We start from the raw sequence: 17,981 nt of genomic DNA on the forward strand, positions 1-17,981 counted from the left end.
TGTCCGTTGCAGAAAGACTCCGAATACGCTACCAAAAAGTTGGACTATCCGGGTGATATCCGGAAGCAAAACTGCAGCATATCCGGATCCGGGTATGCGACGATGAAAAATGTTCCCGTTTCCAGCTCCAGATATTAATCCGTATTCGCGGTCTCTCCGTTGAAAAAAACCCCGCATACGTTACCGGAAAGTCAGAATATTCGGGTGATATCCGGAAACAAAACGGTAGCATATCCGGATCCGGATATGCACCAATAAAACATGTTCCCGTTTCCGGCTCCAGATACTAATCCGTATTCGCGGTCTCTCCGTTGATAAAAAATCCGCATACGTTACTGGAAAGTCGGAATATTCGGCTGATATCCGGAAACAAAACTTTAACATATTCGGATCCGGATATGTTGCGATTAAATGTGTTCCCGTTTCCAGCTTTAGATATTTATCCGTATTCGCGGTCTCTCCGTTGAAAAAAAAATCCGCATACGTTATTGGAAAGTCGGAATATTCGGCTAATATCCGGAAACAAAACTTTAACATTTTCGAATCCGGATATGTTGCGATTAAATGTGTTCCCGTTTCCGGCTTTAGATATTTATCCGTATTCGTGGTCTCTCCGTTGAAAAAAATCCGCAAACGTTACTGGAAAGTCGGAATATTCGGCTAATATCCGGAAACAAAGCTTTAACATATTCGGATCCGGATATATTGCGATTAAATGTGTTCCCGTTTCCGGCTCCAGATATTAATCCGTAAACTAAGGATATCGAGAACAAGAAACGTCTGAATATCGTCGGAAACGTAATATTGTCGGAAATATCCTATCATTGAAACGTCCGGAAATCGACCCTTTTCGCACAGTGCTGTTTGATACATATCAGACAAATGTTTTGTCTGATTGTTTGATCGTTTGTTTACTTGTTTGTTTTTTCTTAGTTTTTTCCTTGTTTTTTCTTTGTTTTTTGAGATCATGAGGGAATTGGGGTTGTTTTTCAAAGATACATAATATTTAATGCACAAATACAAAATTATATGCAAAGATACATTCCCTCCTTCCCCAACGCTACGAATGATGCAGCGAAGATACAGAGTACATAATTGAATTCCTATTAAATCCATGAACATATAGTCCTTATAAATCCGAAAACAAATATCCTTATAGATACACGATTTTACAAAAAACACATGGTGTAATATATCAGCTACTAGACTGTTGTTTGCGCTCAAAACGATTGGTACATGTTCATTTGTAGCTTGCACAAAGAAGGGTGGCCCGCACAGAGCATATATCCTTTATATTTCACTTCTTGAGTAAGGACTGGACATGTCTTGCTTGGGGATTACCTGACATCGTGTCTTCGCCCCGAATCCCTTGCGGCAATCTGAGATAAGACGTTGCCATGGCAACCTCGGTTTGTTTACGCAGCCCGCGAATCGCCACCGGCCAGCAATTACGAAAATAATTCAACAAACAGCAAACGAAGTAGTCAGAGAATGAAGACCACGAAAAGCTAAAAAACACAGCTAATCACTAACTGAAGATGTGGCACGTTTATGTTTATTGCAGAAACAGTGTCAATGCTAAGGCGCTGTACTGTTAACTCATCAAAGTCCATCTTGAAGTGAACGAAGTTCCCCTATACTATCAAACATGCGCACACCCAATCAGCATCACTCTTCGGTCTAACCCGTTGTAACGTTAACGCCTGGACGCGTTTACTGAAAGGAGAAGCAAGAAGGTTAATGGAAAGGCTCCGGGCGTAAGAATACAATAAACAACATGGGACCAAACGAACGAAGATAGAAAGTTGTTTCCCAGCTCCTAATGTTGCGAAGTGGGAGGAAGAGAGAGCTTGTCTTAAGAACAGGGATGATCCGGGTTTAGCAACAAGAGATGCATGTAAAGAGTGGTCTCATAAACTTAAGGAAAGGCAACAGCAATGTCTTTGTGCAATGAGTCAGGTTTTATCTTATCATGATAGACAATAGGCCGCCTGCGATGGTTGATGAATTTTCTGCGTGGGGGGTTAAACTGTAAGTCTCCGTATTACACGAGGACAACGGAGAAACAAACGGTGTGTCATTCCTGGTGCTTCGGTGTAAAGAAAAAATAATCCTTGCGTCTCAAACGGATGAAAATATGTTTGTATTGCATCCCGTCACTTGTAACCGCCGAGTAAGAAAAAAAACATTGCGACAACACAAATCTTGTGTGTTACGCCGAAGGGCGGAAATACCTGTACCGGCCATACGGATACAGAATGCAGAAATAGGGCTGCTTGAGGCTCTTCATTGAGGTCATGAAGGGACAGACAAAGGGTCAGCTAAAATACAGCTAACATTATAATATGAAGTGATCTGTATGATCATTATACAAGACTTCAGGACGATATGTAGTCTCTAAGCAGATCCAACGGTTGCAAAGACCGTATCCAACTGGCAGAAATGATTTTTTTTTCAATCCCGACGTAGCCTGACAATTTCTCTGGCTGACTGGAGCTTCTCTGGCTAGCTTGTATGATTAAATTTTGGCACCGTGGAGATCTGTTTGGATATTAGACGATATGGTCTCACGAAAATTCGTCGTCGTATCTGGACATTATGTCAACCGTACGAGGGTCCCCACGACCGACAGTTGACCGTCACACGGTGACCGTCAATAGTCATGTGCTTCATTAGCATTGTTGATATCCGGATCCATTTCACGAAATGACATTTAAGGCCAACGTGATGATTTTTTTGACACTAGCTATAGTTTAGTTTTTGTTCTCGTGCTTATCATCATAGAAGTTATGAATAAATGCAACTTGTTCCAATTGTTCGTATGTTTCAAACGCTGTTTTCCTTTTTTCCGTCCATTCCGTAGTTATCTTCCAAATTTACCAGAAAAAAAGGAGAGGGTAACAGGTGTATATATGGCCCGGGGCAAGCTGTCACCTGTGATGAGTTAAAGAAACTACCAGAGATCTTATCCTCACTAAAATAAATAATCACTACCTTCAAAGTAGACCGACCTGACAAGCGGGACATGTGGATATTTCATCATCATTATCTATCGGCCTGTATCAGCCGGGACCAAACAAGAAGTACATATTTCACTCCACATTTCCCGATCAAGCATCATTTTCTCTAAGTGTTCATATTCAATTCCAGTGTCTCTAACTTAAGTGTCAGTAGAAGTCTAACTTCTGCAATGCCCTCGGCCTCTTGGTTTTCATAGGAGGACGTCTGAAACTATTTCTTGATTGGCTCGACAGCAATGTACAACCAATGTTACTCGGCAGTGGGGGGAACTTTTGAGACAATCGTAGAAGACTTCCATATATTGTTTTGTGAGTAGCATGTTGTGTCCAAGATATGTTCTGTGCCCTGAGCAGAATCTTTGTGTAGCTCCCATATAGTCTGTTTGATAGACAAGATTTAGGGAGATTTAGGACATACTGTCAGTAAGGTCAAGTCACCAATGCGTTTAACATGCAATACAGACAAATTCATATTTCCAAAAGTTTAGACAAGTCTTTGGTTATGAAACATATCTGCTGTAATATTCTTACAATTACAAAGAAGTCGAATCCATGTATAATTGTATCTGTATACTATTTATTTGTTATAACCTGCATTGTGTTAAGGTCTTCGTTTATAAATCCGTGCATTTGTTATTCAAAAGATGCGTTCTAAACCAAGTCTAATCTAAGTTGACGATTTTTACGAAGTCGGTTCTTTATATCAAACCCTATGTCTTTGACCGCAGTTTGCCAAGTTTGTCGTGTTGAAGTCGACTAGTGTAGCACAATGGCAGGTCGCTCCGACGTGCTGAAGATGTGCCTTAGGTGTTGATTGTAAGCCGTCATAGTCGACCTACATTTCCACTAAAACGCTCTAGTCTGGAGAAATGTGCCGTAGAATGTGATATTTTCTATCCTACTATTCTGCAATATCATTCATTTTACATGATACAGTATCATTATACAAGACACGTAACAGAATTTATAGATCTTCACTTTTCCTTTAATGTTAATAGCATAATGATGTTTTACAATGGTGGCAGAATAGAGCGTTAGATCCATCCTCGTTCCTTATTTCGAGGCATGAACATTCAGAACAGGGAGTGTCAGAAATTTGACTGTAACAGAATTCTCAACATCTCCAACTGTTCATGTGATTGACAGCTGCAGCCAGACAGCCTCGACAAAAGCAAAGCTCCGCGGAGAGCAAGGCTTAAACACACAGACCCGTGGTCTAAGCTGTCTAATCTCCCGAATGTTGTTTTTGCTGGTACAATGTAGTTCTTTCCGCTTGAACCGAGTTAGTAACACCTGAAGATGATACCATTGCGATAAAGTGGTTTTCCATTGACATACAGGAACCATGACACAATGCCTGATGAAATTATCATCATACGTTTTATGATTCTATATATCGTAGATAATAACTTTTTATTGACGTACAGGAGACTGAATCAACAAACGCTGTTCCGTTCAGTCTTAATGGGAAAAGGTACTTCAGATTAGGAGCTGTGGCAACTAATGTTGACAACCTTTCCTTTTCGTACCATTGTGTGTGTGTGTGTGTGTGTGTGTGTGTGTGTGTGTGTGTGTGTGTGTGTGCGTGCGTGTATGTGTGTGTGTGTGTGCGTGTGTGTGTGTGTGTGTGTGTGTGTGTGTGTGCGTGTGTGTGTGTCTGACAGAAGATAAAGATCTTGGGGGTAATTCAGGGCTCACTGTTGGGGGGGGGGGCATGGGGAGGGGTTCTGGTGTTCAAAGAATATAGATCTGCTAACAATTTGCATAACGGAAGTTGGCGTTCGCGGAATGTTTTATTCATGAGATCATCCTCCTTTGTTGTGAGTCAGATATACCTCGAGCTCGAGACAGTAGAAATTGTTAGTCAGCAAATTCATAGTGTTACCAACATACTCGGAACATCAGTGTACGTAATATTACCAAATAACGTCCGATTTGTTAAAAACGTTATTCATCTTAAAACCGAGCGGACAGAGCCAAATGTTAAATCAATGGGCAGAAATATCAGCTATTCTAACAAGACAAATGCATGGTCTGTAAGTTTTTCTCCGCCTGTTTAACGCCGTCTGTGCGATACCCCTAATAGGGGGTTTACAGACTATAGAACTAGAACTAGAACTAGAACTAGAACTAGAACTAGAACTAGTGCGAGCATGTACATGTATATATACTGAAGTACATGATGTATACTTGAATGTGCTTCTAGCGCTATGTTTGAAGAACATAGACCAGAAAAAAACTGTACAGTAACTGTCGAAAGTAGTCTACAGACGAATGACAGTTAAGTCCCGATGTTTGTCCCTCCGCTTGCCTGACGTGATGGAAGAAAACACTATTTGTGTTGTGAATTTCCCCGACATCAGCGGCACGTGGCGTTCACGTGATAAACGCATGGCCATTATGTTTGTTGTGCAAAAATTTATCATCTGAGCGGGGGTCCAATCCATCCTAAAACTGGCAAGAGTTTTAAACCTCGAATCACCATGGGTAGTCTGAATGTCAAAGAAAGGTTTAACGTTTGCTATCTTAAAAATATACTAGCTATCGTGTAAGTTAGAAACACATGATGAAGTACGCGGTTTCGACTTACATATGAAATACGTCATGCATGGCGCTTCCGTGCAACTTGTTGTTAGTGGTTCCGGAGTTAATTCTGTTATATCGCTGGACGTAAAACTCTCTCATTGTTTTGTATAAAAGAAAGAGATGGCTAAGGATCATACTTATGACGTTCTTTGTTACTCATGAGAACAGGCTTTGACATAATACACCGCCACATGTAGACATGACCCAAACTGGACGCAAACTGCTCCTGCACGTAAATAGGTCATGTTACATTACATGTAAGCACCTACAACACCAATAATGCGGGGGGTAACCAACTTGGAAAGAGCGGAATCTACGTAGATCCATCCACATCATACTTAGTGTAGAGTTTCCGACAAACACGGTGCATTTCCATGACACCAAAACCCATGATTACCGCCTATTTCACAGGCTGTAGGTGTCGGGCGGAGTATTTTGCTCAGCGTTGTCTATATCTGCTTTAGAATTCTTCAGTCAGGTTAGCCTGTTGTCCGGATCTTCTACACTGAATTCTGCCCATCGGCAATCTCTGTTTTAAAGATCTCTTGCATCGTGTGAGATAGCAAAATTTACAGTATTGGATTAGTGTACTGTGTTTAAGCCGACGAGCTTGAGCCGTATTTGTTGATGGCCAGAAGTTAACCGAACTTAAATATCACCGTGACACGTGTGTAATTTTACATGAAAATCTACAATCGACGGGGCTCAGGGACCAGCGAACATCCACCGATCTCTAAAAATCGCACGATGATCGAGAGATTACTGGGCGTATTACTGTGACAGTCGTTAATGTTATTTACAGCTCTTAGACTCAACGGTTGATCGATTTTTCTGCTGTTTGACGGTATTTATGGAGATACAAGTGCACGACTGTATTTGCCCCAGGATTTTAAAACATTACATGTTCTATCTCTACAGAAGTGTCGCCAGACGCGACATGTCCGAACGCTGCACTGTTCCGTTGGCTCTGCTACTTCTGCTCCTATGTGCGGGACCCGTTCAACCAGGTATTACATCTAGTTTGTTTGTTTGGTTGTTTGTTTGTTTGTTGGTTTGAACCTTTGTTTATTCACGAAAAGGCCAAATCGGCACACAGGCCGCTTTTCATTGAGGTCATGAGGGAAGAGGTAAGGGTCAGATACAATATAACAGATATAGACAGTCATTTGAGTCCTAATAACTCTATCAACATATATCATTACATATCTAAGGTACAACAATATACAATTGCTACAACATAGTAGGGCGCAAGCTTGTTCATGGTCCGTGACCGTTCGTTTTGTTCATATTTTCAAATAGGGAGTAAACTGTTATCTCTGATCTTTCTGATTGATACTCTTCGTCCACTGACCTGTTTATTAACAGATGCGACATTTCGTAAGGGAGTGTCTTTGAAACAGTCCATTTTTGTTTGGGGAGGGATGGGAGTGAAATATAACGTATTCACTCGCAAATGCTGCTATGATAAATCTTAACAAGGTCACGAATGAAAATCAAAGCTGATTCGCTTTTTCTAGTCTAATAATATAGATTCATGTGTATGAAAATGCAATTCCATCTAACTGAATTTAGTAATCATACCCAAACAAAAGCCAAAATGAGGTTGGGTGAATTATCTACACATTTCTCAATACTGGTTAATAAAGGTTAAAAGTAATGTCCCACACTTACGCGTTATGGTAGTTCTAACGTTATTCTATTTCTTCTCTAGCGGAGTACATGGGGTGTTACGTGGACAGCTCAGCGTCCCGCGTGTTACCATGGGAACGAGCCACGAAAACTGACATCAAGTCCTGCGGGCTTCACTGCAAGAAAAATGGATACATCTACTACGGTGAGACACATAAGATCATCATCATCATCATCTGGTCACGAATGTCTTACGGATGTGACACATATATATGGTTATATTGTCCGGTATTGGTGGGAACTAATTATATTTCAAAGTTTCAATAACAGGCACTATACGGCGTTTTGATATTGCCAATTGCAGTATAGGAAATGTTGTTACTTGAATGGACATTTCCATCTCCTACTTGGAAACGGAGGTATTGTTCCATGTCATGTATGCCTATATATGTGGGGCATGCAGGCGATGGTGTAGCACGATACTGGCAGGATGAAAAGGTTAGCTTGGCCCGCGTCCAAAGGGCAAGCAGGAAAATGAATACAAAGAGTTAGCAAAAAAACAAGCTATCTGCCAAGGATACCACGTTCAGGTCAAAAGATGCAAAAATGAAAGTTCTGCTATAGTAGCAAGATTACATACCAGGGCACCCAAATTGACCGTGAATTTTGATTTCCCAACACCTGCACGCATACCCATATTCATTCTTATTCATCAAGAGGTTATTGAGTTATGCTGACTACAGTAGTCCGGAAACACAAACACACACACACACACACACACACACACACACACACACACACACACACACACACACACACACACACACACACACACACACACACACACACACACACACACACACACTCACACACACACACACACACACACACACACACACACACACTTATTGTCATTATCTTTTTCTCCAACATTCTTTTAGGCATGGAAGCTACAACCGAGTGCTTCTGTGGGACTGATGTCAACTTCGCCAGCATAGGAACAGCCAGGCCAGACTCTGAGTGCAATCAACCGTGTTCAGGAAACTCGGCCGAAATGTGCGGGGGTGCCTGGCGCCTTTCTGTATACAGACCGGGGAAAATAGGTAAAGTTTCCATTCAGTTGATTCTACTAAATGTGCGTGTAGAGAGTATAAGTGGCTCCATGCATCGGGTAACCCAGCTAGCTGCTCGTGCTGTTCTTAATTTCTTTTTTTTTTTGCGAAAATCAAAGACAAGATATATTAAAAAGGGATACCCTGATCAAGCTTAGAGCTAATATAAGCTGCACCACTAACAGAGATACAATCAATAACACAATCACGGAACAGGGATCATCAAAATGAATTTGTATAACAGAGTTGATAAAAGTAATACAATAATGCTAACAAAGGACCCGTAATCAACAGCGATGATATCTACATTGACATGTGATGATAACAATAACAGAAATTTCGAATTCTACAATGGCGATCAGTTATAAAAGCGTTTGGTTTCTAACAAATGCAGCTGAGTAATTCACGATTTAAGCGTTGGCTGTAGAGGAGAGCAAAAGCGATCCTCTAATTCGGAATTGTACAGTAGCTGTTTCAGATAAGACATTTATATTCAGAGTTGGAATTTTGAATTTTCAAAGCTGTCTACTAAGTAAAAGTTGGTTAGCATAATTAGGGCAGTACAATTTGGCTGTTCCTCATTCTAAAGTATAGCTTAGATGTAACAACATAGATTGATGATCTAGTTTTTATGGGCCGATTTTGATATAAGCTATCGTGATTTTAATCATATTGATTTGTTGGTTTTGAAGCAGTGGTCACCCTGAAATAACGTTGACCCTAAATAAGCTAGTTCACGGTTGCTACTACGCATGTGCAGCGTCAAAGGTAAAGGCCCTCGAGATGTAAACAAAACCCGTCGGGGCGTTGTTATGCAAATCTAGACAATGTCGAGACGAGCACTGTTTACAAGCCGGGGGCCTTCACCTTTGACACTGCACATGCGTAGTAGCAACAGTGAACTAGCTTATGGCATCACTACGAGCGATCGCTGTTTGTGTTTACATCCGGGGTATACGTAAGTCGGACTCAAGCCGCGTTGACTTGTGTGTAAATGCACCGAGTCGACTCCGAGTCTATCCCCGGCGAGTTATGCAATGCTGAGGTCCAAGGTCTATACAAATCTCAGTGAATGCACATGTCGCAAATTTGGAAATTTGTTTGTTACTCTTTATTCCATAGTTTTCCGGTATCTACATAATATCTTTCTGCACTCTGCGGTGCAAGTTTTTCATGATTGACAGCGAGACAACACTGCGGTCGTCACACCACGGGTGCACCTGGGCGTTCCAAGTCACCCCGCGTATAATAATAATAACTAGAAAGGCAACATTTGCGAGCAAATACAGCATGTTTAGCCATACTCCTCGCCATGCAAAAAAAGGACTCTCCCAAAATAACAATGGACCATTCTAAAATACTTGCACTAAAAAAATGAATCACCCCAGTCCAAAATTGAGTCTTCCAGTAGCACCTCAACACAATATGGACCAGTCCACAACCATATCCACTAATTGATTAACAAATACACTTCTGCTAAAAAATGGACTTTTTCATAATCATTCCAGCTCAAAATTGAAAGAAATAATTAAAGAATCCTCCCCTTGCAAGAATGGGATATTCCGTGCCATTTCCATGTAAACCAGTCGAAAAATATCCGCTGAAAATTACACTCTTGCGCATAATCAACCCAGTTCAAAATTGAATTAAAAAAGATCAACCCCAGGGAAGAATGAAGTTTTCCATAGTATACATATGAAGATTTGACAGGAGACGAAGGAAATGACCAAAAACAACATATTTGAGTCAATTCCAAGTCACCGAGAGGGTTTTAATATAATATTTGTAATATGTTTGAACTGTTTTGATTAAAATAATGTCTAAGTCACAATAGTTCTAAAGTGTTCAAACAATTAGAATTGAAACTTATAACATGTTTGAACTTATTTCACATACGTTTGAAACATTTCGAACGTAACTACACAAAAATCTCTTTATTTAGAACAGTTTCAAACCATCTATCCAAATGTTAATGTTCGAACAATTTGTAACAAAAGATTTTCACAATTGCCCTCATAAACGAAGGTGCTAAGTCCTCCTGTGTGTTTCTGCCTATTTTCGGTGGCCGCGCTAGACCACCAGCGGATTTGTTTTGACGGAGCGTCACCCGCGCGCGACGATGTACACTGTTCGGCACCGCTAATATCCGGCATTTTCCCGCTCCAAAACACTCCACAAGACCCACGTTTTTAGTGTTTTGCCTCTTGTGCAACACGATTCGATTTGCATTACTAACGGGACGAAAATGATAGAAAAAATTCACCCCGTCCCGGCGTCCGTCCCAAAAACATGAACGACATGAAAATATATTTTCTTACAGATTCAATCACGAAAATCAACAGCATGGGATTCCAAATTTTCGCAACGGCCGACCATTTTTCATGGTTGAACTTCCTTCCAAGGCGTGCGATAGATAAACATTCCCGGCACATAATAGTCACTAGTACCAGACTAACGCAAGCTCATGATGATAATAGGGAGAAAGTTTGGCCACCAGAGGGTACATTCATTTAACGTTACAAGCTAGCGCAAAGGGGCGAATCATTGACCTTACCGGGGACTGACTCTACTGGCCTAATCATTCCTTTTTTGCCGAATTCTACGATCCATACGCCCGTACGTAGGACATGTAGGAAGGCCTGGTGGTGGACGCTACACATCACGGGAGAGTGTTGGTCCGAGACAGACAGCGGCGTGCTTTCGATCGCGTAGCGGCGACGCACCGCTGCGACAACGTGCGGGACCAAAACGCCTGTCCCCAGTGAGACCATGTGTTTTGAGCGGCATGCCCCGAATCCGTCTACCATTGCTGAATGTAGCCCGATTCATAGAGGTCTATTTTGTAAGCATTATTTCATGTACCCCTCAGCGTGAGAATTCCTTGTGCAACACTTCGCTACATTATATGTTTAAGTTTCCCCCGCGCACCGCCTACCACCCGCCTTTGATCATGTATGAAGTCGGCGGCAGAGAGAGATCATCAATCAATTTTGGCAGGAGTGTCGCGCCAGTCTGAGGAGAAACGATCTCCCGTGTTGTGTTGAAAAATTTGGAGTTTGAAAATATCTGGAATAACTAATGCTAGAATAAACATTCACAAAATCATTGATTTAACTTGTTTTCTGTTATAAAATTTCCTAAACTGCAATTTAACCACTGAGTTTAAGGGAACATGGTGTTTTCCCGATAATCACGTTAAATGTTTATGTCCGGTCTTTCCTCCTCGTAAGCAAACTTCCAGCTTGGCCAGGTGCAAGGCACTAGGGGTCAATGACCTGTAGGTCATATGTAGTATTGAAAGTGACAGAAGCGGCAAATATTGTCAAGAAAGCCCAAAATAAATCGTTTTGAATATATGTATGCCGAAAATGGGAATGTAGTCCTTTAAATATTTGTTCAAGCCACATATACAGCAAATTTCAGGTCATTCGGTTGAAATACCAGGGCGCAGGAGGCCAAGATATGCTAAAAATAGCCTAAAAACCTCAATAAAATCACTTTCAAGGTCAATATCAAAACAAGGAAAAGAACGCACATTGGTTTTTGCCTACATTACCTCTGTACCAAATTTCAGGTCATTTGGTCAAAAAATGACAGAGATGAATCCATTTGAAGATTTGACAGGAGAAGAAGAAGAAGAAGAAGAAGAAACATGAGAGAAAACAATATGTTTAGCCATACTTATGGCTAAACATAATTATAATAATGATAATGTGTAAACAGACCGCACTTGAGTCGGACTTGGGTGCTCAAACTGTGCTTGGAAATGCATGATTGTGTAAACTGGACCTATCTCTACGTAACCGTGACATCACCACGCCCGCTCCTTTGGAGTTTTGAATTTAGGCCATGTTAATTAGATTATATGGATGACATCCTCTCCGGACTCAAAAACTGATATGCAAGCGTGCGAATAAAAATAATTTTTTGGCAAAAAGATTGCCTTTATTATGAAATCTACTTGGTCCGGAAGGATGAGCAAAGCTAACAACACAGAATAGTATACCGAAAAATAGAATTTTTTTTTTGTTCCTTCATATCTTCTTTTTTGAAATATAACTTACAGCATATATATTATTATTTTGCAGCTGTATAGCAGAATTTTAACGACCGCAAATTGATGCGCGCCCAAATGTCATCCATTATAATCAAATCAACATGGCCTTATATACTGTTTGAATGCTTTCTACGTTTGTCTCTGTTAAAACAGCGGCGATTACAGCATCATCGGAGTGGCCAGGAAACCATGGAGCTACCAACGCGCTGCTGGACTTCAAAGAAGCTTCCGGCCGTGCCGGGTCGTGGGCAGCCGGCGCAAATGACGGCAATCAGTGGCTCCTGTTCGACCTGGGCCAAAGGTCAACAGTCGGGGTTATCAGGACCCAAGGACGACAGGGACTTTATGACCAATGGGTGACGTCATATAGTATTTCGTACGGGAACTCCAGCGGCGACGAAATGGACTATAAGGACACCAACGGAGACACAATCGTAAGTAGACAACCTTTACCTAGAAACCCTTTAAGTGCTTGTGTCGCCAATGGCACTAGTGGTGTCGCGGTTGCGTATAACGTAGTGGCATAGTGTTTGGCCCCAGAACCCATAGATACCGGGTTCGAATCCTTGATTTGTCCCGTTGACGTTGTGCCCTTGGGAAAGGCACTTTACACGACGTTCCCAACTTTACTCGGGTGAAAATGAGTACTTAGCTTCGGTTAGGGACGCCCCTCGAATAGGACGCTAGTAAACGCATGGCGTCATAGTAAAAGCATGACGTTATAGTAAACACCGTGACTCTTTAAAACGTTCTGTTGAGAAGCAGGAAAAAATGGAAGGTTGCAATTACATTTAACTTACGATGATTATGCATTGCTTGCTTATCAACAGATCCGTTTTTCCAGAGTCTCGGTACCAGGTTTCGAACTGACTGCCGTCGTTTACTATGACAAAATGGGCAGAAATTAACTTGAAGGTCATGGCGCAACATTGAAGCTATTTACGAGACGCGTAGATTAGGAGACCATATGTTCAATCAATTGCCCCCCCCCCCCCATTACTAACAGCATACATATATCACCCTCCATTATCATACACCAGGAAGTAAGGCTGAGACTTCATAGACCTGAAAATGTCATTTAACAGTTTTTTTACGTACTCTGCTACGTACTCTACTGTACTCGATTTCGGTACGTATTTAGGTTTTTAAGGTTTTCATGCAATGAAGTTTAAATAAGAACATACATGGACTCATTGGAGCTTCCATTGCAAAACAAATGTTTAAATGAATCAAATCTATTGTGCAATCCTGCAGGTGTTCACAGGTAACAGTGACAGAAACAGCCTGGTGACTCACGTGCTGGGTGACTACAACGGGCCCTTCCACGCTCGTTACGTCAAGTTTCACCCCGTCACGTGGTATGGACACATCTCCATGAGGGCTGATATCGGGGAAGGTACTAAATCAATGCTCATTTTCTTCCTCTTTGAAGGAAACCGCCTTCAGCATTTTCAAGATTCTGCTGCCTGGGAAAATTTTACTTTCGTCATTTTATTTAGAGCGCAGGTCAATGATCCTTTATTCTGTATTCAAGACACTTGTAGTCTAGATCACCCCGACCAATCAAACCACGTGAATCGCATTAAAACTCAGATTCGTATCAGCCATTTCCCGACAAATCCCTTTCTAGCTTGCGATTTAACGTTAAGAGAAAAGTGGTAAAAACTATTTTTTTCTAAACGTTAAATCGCGGTCGCTTTCAATCACTTCCAAAGTGCCAAAATTACCAATCTGAAAACATCTTTGGAAAGCTGACACCTTCCACCATCTCACTGGAGAGTTTGTTTTGTCAGATGTAGTCGTTAACGCAAGTTACAAAGGGATTTGTCGGGAAATGGCTGATACGAATCAGAGTTTCAATGTGATTCACGTAGTTTGATTGGTCAGGGTGCTAGATCTGTGTAACGCAAACTGGCCGTGGCTATTATGGCCTCTCCACGAAGACATGGCCGGACGCTGGGTTGGGGTACTTTAGTGCGATTCAATCAGGTGAAAGATACATGAAGTTCCAAGAAAAGATCAGTGCCGGGATCCAGGTACTCTTTGCCCGTTAACACAACGTTTCATTTTCTTTCTTGTAATGAAGGATATCATTGTATAAGTTGAGGTGCCACGGTTTTATCCGAATCAAAACTGATTATCTGGTGATTATCCCCTACGAGGAGGTTATTTCCTGGAAAATGTAATATTGAGAAGACAAGTTCACGTTTTACGTTCAAAGTTGGCAAAGTTTGCAAAACTCTTTAATTCTACAGAGGTGGACGCTTAGCACCCATGTTGCTCGGGTGTTCTTATCATTGCATAAAGCAATCCGGAAAACGACACTTTTATCACGTTTTTGAACGTCCTGATAATTCACTGCATCCAAACGATTCAAAAGTGTGAATGGCGTCAAAGAATCTTTTCGCTTTTTTGTTGTTTGTTATTGTATCACTTCATTAGTTTTTTTCTTTTCTTTTCTTCACTTTTGTGCCGATGCATATTTCTGTGATTCGCAGTTGCAAGTAAAGATAATCGAAACGTGATTCCGTTCGCAACAACTGATAAATATCTCTCGAACAAATGTTGACTGCAGTTTACTTTTTAATTCACCGGGTACCGCTCTAATCTTGGCCGTTTTCGATATCCACAGTTGCTCCTGTTGGCTTCTGGCCGCTAAACGGACACACCCATCTGAGTGACGTCAGCGGATACGGAAATGACGCAATCGGGGTAGGCGTATACCCTGCGAACGGTGTACACGGAGAGATCGACGGGGCATACAGCTTGTCCGGAAGCAGCACCTCCTACATCGAGATCCCCAACAACGGGATGCTGGACACCCGGTATTCCATAACAATGCTGGCCTACGTGTACCCCACAGGGACAGATGGGCCCATCTTCAACTACAGAACCGACGACTTCGGCGTGCACCTTTGGCAAACTGGCACAAACCACTTGCAGGGAAGGTGAGAAAACGATGTGATGCAGGAAAGGTACCGCTGATGCCGCAAAGTTAACAAGAGTCTGAAGACCAAAAATCTCAATGACATTTGGTTTTATATGATTATGATGTGTTTTATTATGGAGGTATAGATTTTCCTCATTACCAGCTGTTGGGACCAGGGGAATTCGTGTCCTATATTTGGGACTAACAGATGTGACAGGTGTGACTTCCAACCACATGTCTAGAATAGAGGTGTAGATATTCCTAATCACTTATGTAAATTCAGTCCCAATTTGCATAATTTGCACTTCAGTTTGTGCATCTCTGTCCAACCTACCTGCATACCAAATAACATAAAAGTCTGTTGTTCCTTTCTTCAGTTATTCTCCTTAGAAGATTATTACAAATACGCAATTGCAGTTCCAGTGACACATACCAGGGGGCCCCAAATCGACCTTGACCTTTCTCCTCCCAACACCTACCCACATACCAAATACCATTACAATCCATCTACGTGTTCTTCAGTTATGTTGAATTTAAGCATACGGTGACACAAACATACACACACGCAAACACACACGCAAACGCGCGCAAAACAAAATCCACATGAAAAAGTATTTTTTCATGGAGATAAATATATGGCTTTTACAACCAATGAAAGCAAACAGGTTGATAAAACATCTGGTTGCTATGCCAAATGACAAATACTCATTAACAAGCGACTAGATAAAATTTAGAAACAGTCAGCATCCGCTACCTTTCGTCAGTGACTAAATGGACTAACTATATTCAGTCATTTCCTTTAGTCACTTGTGATGCAGTCTGAGACGTCTGACTGTTTCGAAATGTTATTCGCACCCATGAATTGAGTGACTGGTTTTTGTCTTTCTGTGCTTCTGTCTATTCTCTTATCATGATCTTAAATACTACTTGGTTTGTTGTAGTTATGTTGGTAGGGAGTGTGTTGTAGGCTTTTACATATCTATACTGGAATGTTCTGGCCGATTCACTTTGACATTTTGACATGTTCTGACTACCCCTTTTGTACCCCATCTGCTTTCTTGCTAGAATGCTGACCCGTGAACACGTTTATAAGGACCCTATAAGTGTGTCCACTCTGAACCTCAACGAGTGGAACTTCGTCGGCATGACCTACAGTTACCCTTCGGGCAAGGTCAAACTGTGGCATGACGGGACAGAAGTAGGAACCCTGGACGTCGGAACGTTCGAGACGGAAACCGACTACGACATCCGGGTGGGCTTAATGGACGGGGATTCCCGGATTTTTGCGGGGCGAATCGCCTGTCTACAGATTTACAACATCCCCTTGAACATCGAGCAGATCAGGGAAGCTGCAGCAAAGTGCAAAGGTCAGAAGAGAAGTTCTGATGTATTTGTATTTCTGATTGCACGTTAGCAATGGCTAGCCCTAATACACGGTGCACCGAAAATCGTATATGCTAGCCTGATAAGCCATACATCAGCAGTAATCTCTTAGCAGATCTACACAGTGCAGTAAGCTCCACCTACGGTGCGGACTGGAGCTTATCTGGCTGACTGGAGCTTATCTGGCTGGCATATACGATTTTCGGTGCACTGTGTAGATCTGCTAAGAAATTACTGCTGATGTATGGCATCGTTCACCAGTTTAGTCACTGACCAAGTTAACCTGGCATCCAGTCGACCGTTGGTTGACCGGGCTCTATTCAGGGCAGAAGAGGCTTTCCGCCGCCGGTACAATCTTTGACACTCGAGTATTCGGAATTAGTTTTACGCGGTAGGAGTATAATTGGTCAACCATGGAAGTTGGCCAATTACCTCCTACCGCTTTGACCTACTACCAGGTGTCCACAAAATCCCTTTTGCCCCGAAGAGAGTCCAGTTTACTATTATGAAATTTTGCATTTTTCTTCAGCGAATCACATCGACCTGTTCGTCCAAGAAATAATCGTTATTATCCTAAATGTTTCCAAGCAGCAGTGCAACCGGCTGGCCTGTGGCCTCTCAACAAGCAGTACAGTCTGGCGGACATCAGCGGAAACGGAAATGATGTCACCGGGTCGAACGTGGCCCTTGGGAGTGGCGTGTACGGCGAACCCGAAGGTGCGTACGTGTTGTCCGGCAGCACTACCTCCTACATCGAGATCCCGGACGACGGGACGCTGGACACACGCTACTCCCTCACCATCCTGGCCTCCGTGTACCCAACTGGAGAGTCAGGACCCATACTACATTATGGAGACAGCACAACCACCGGCGTCCATCTATGGCAAGACTCCACAAACGTATTACTCACAAGGTACGGACAATTAAAGATGACATAGAAGACAGCTATGGTAATCCCTAAGTACATGTTGTGAAGAAAGTTTCGATCCCCCGACTATCCCGTTTGGAGATCAGCTTCTTAACCGACAGGCCCAAATCTTTGCATCGCAATGTTGACTTTAAAATGAGGATGTAAGTGGATTGAAGAAAAAACAAGGCAGGGAATGGTGAAGAATGAGGGATGAAGACGTATTAGAAGACGTGATATTAGGTGAGGATGGTACAGAGGCTAAGAAATAAAAAAGAAAGTCGCCTCAGAAGAAAGGCAAAGAAGGACGTTGCAAAGTAGGAAAAATATTTATATATAAAAACCACGAGTCATGTAA

The 17,981-nt window shown here is 42.0% G+C and overlaps 1 protein-coding gene across 1 annotated transcript in view; it reads left to right on the forward strand.

Moving 5' to 3' along the window:
• The first annotated feature begins 12,526 nt into the window (after nucleotides 1-12,526).
• LOC136429508 (uncharacterized) overlaps nucleotides 12,527-17,981 on the forward strand; it is a 49,994-nt gene continuing 44,539 nt past the window's right edge. The window contains exons 1-5 of the mRNA XM_066419340.1: nucleotides 12,527-12,838; nucleotides 13,659-13,800; nucleotides 15,037-15,352; nucleotides 16,399-16,700; nucleotides 17,308-17,629. Coding sequence (XP_066275437.1) covers nucleotides 12,527-12,838; nucleotides 13,659-13,800; nucleotides 15,037-15,352; nucleotides 16,399-16,700; nucleotides 17,308-17,629 — 1,394 coding nt within the window. The remainder of the gene's footprint in view (nucleotides 12,839-13,658; nucleotides 13,801-15,036; nucleotides 15,353-16,398; nucleotides 16,701-17,307; nucleotides 17,630-17,981) is intronic.

Source organism: Branchiostoma lanceolatum, chromosome 3, assembly GCF_035083965.1.
Source record: "Branchiostoma lanceolatum isolate klBraLanc5 chromosome 3, klBraLanc5.hap2, whole genome shotgun sequence".
Classification (NCBI taxonomy): Eukaryota; Metazoa; Chordata; class Leptocardii; order Amphioxiformes; family Branchiostomatidae; genus Branchiostoma; species Branchiostoma lanceolatum.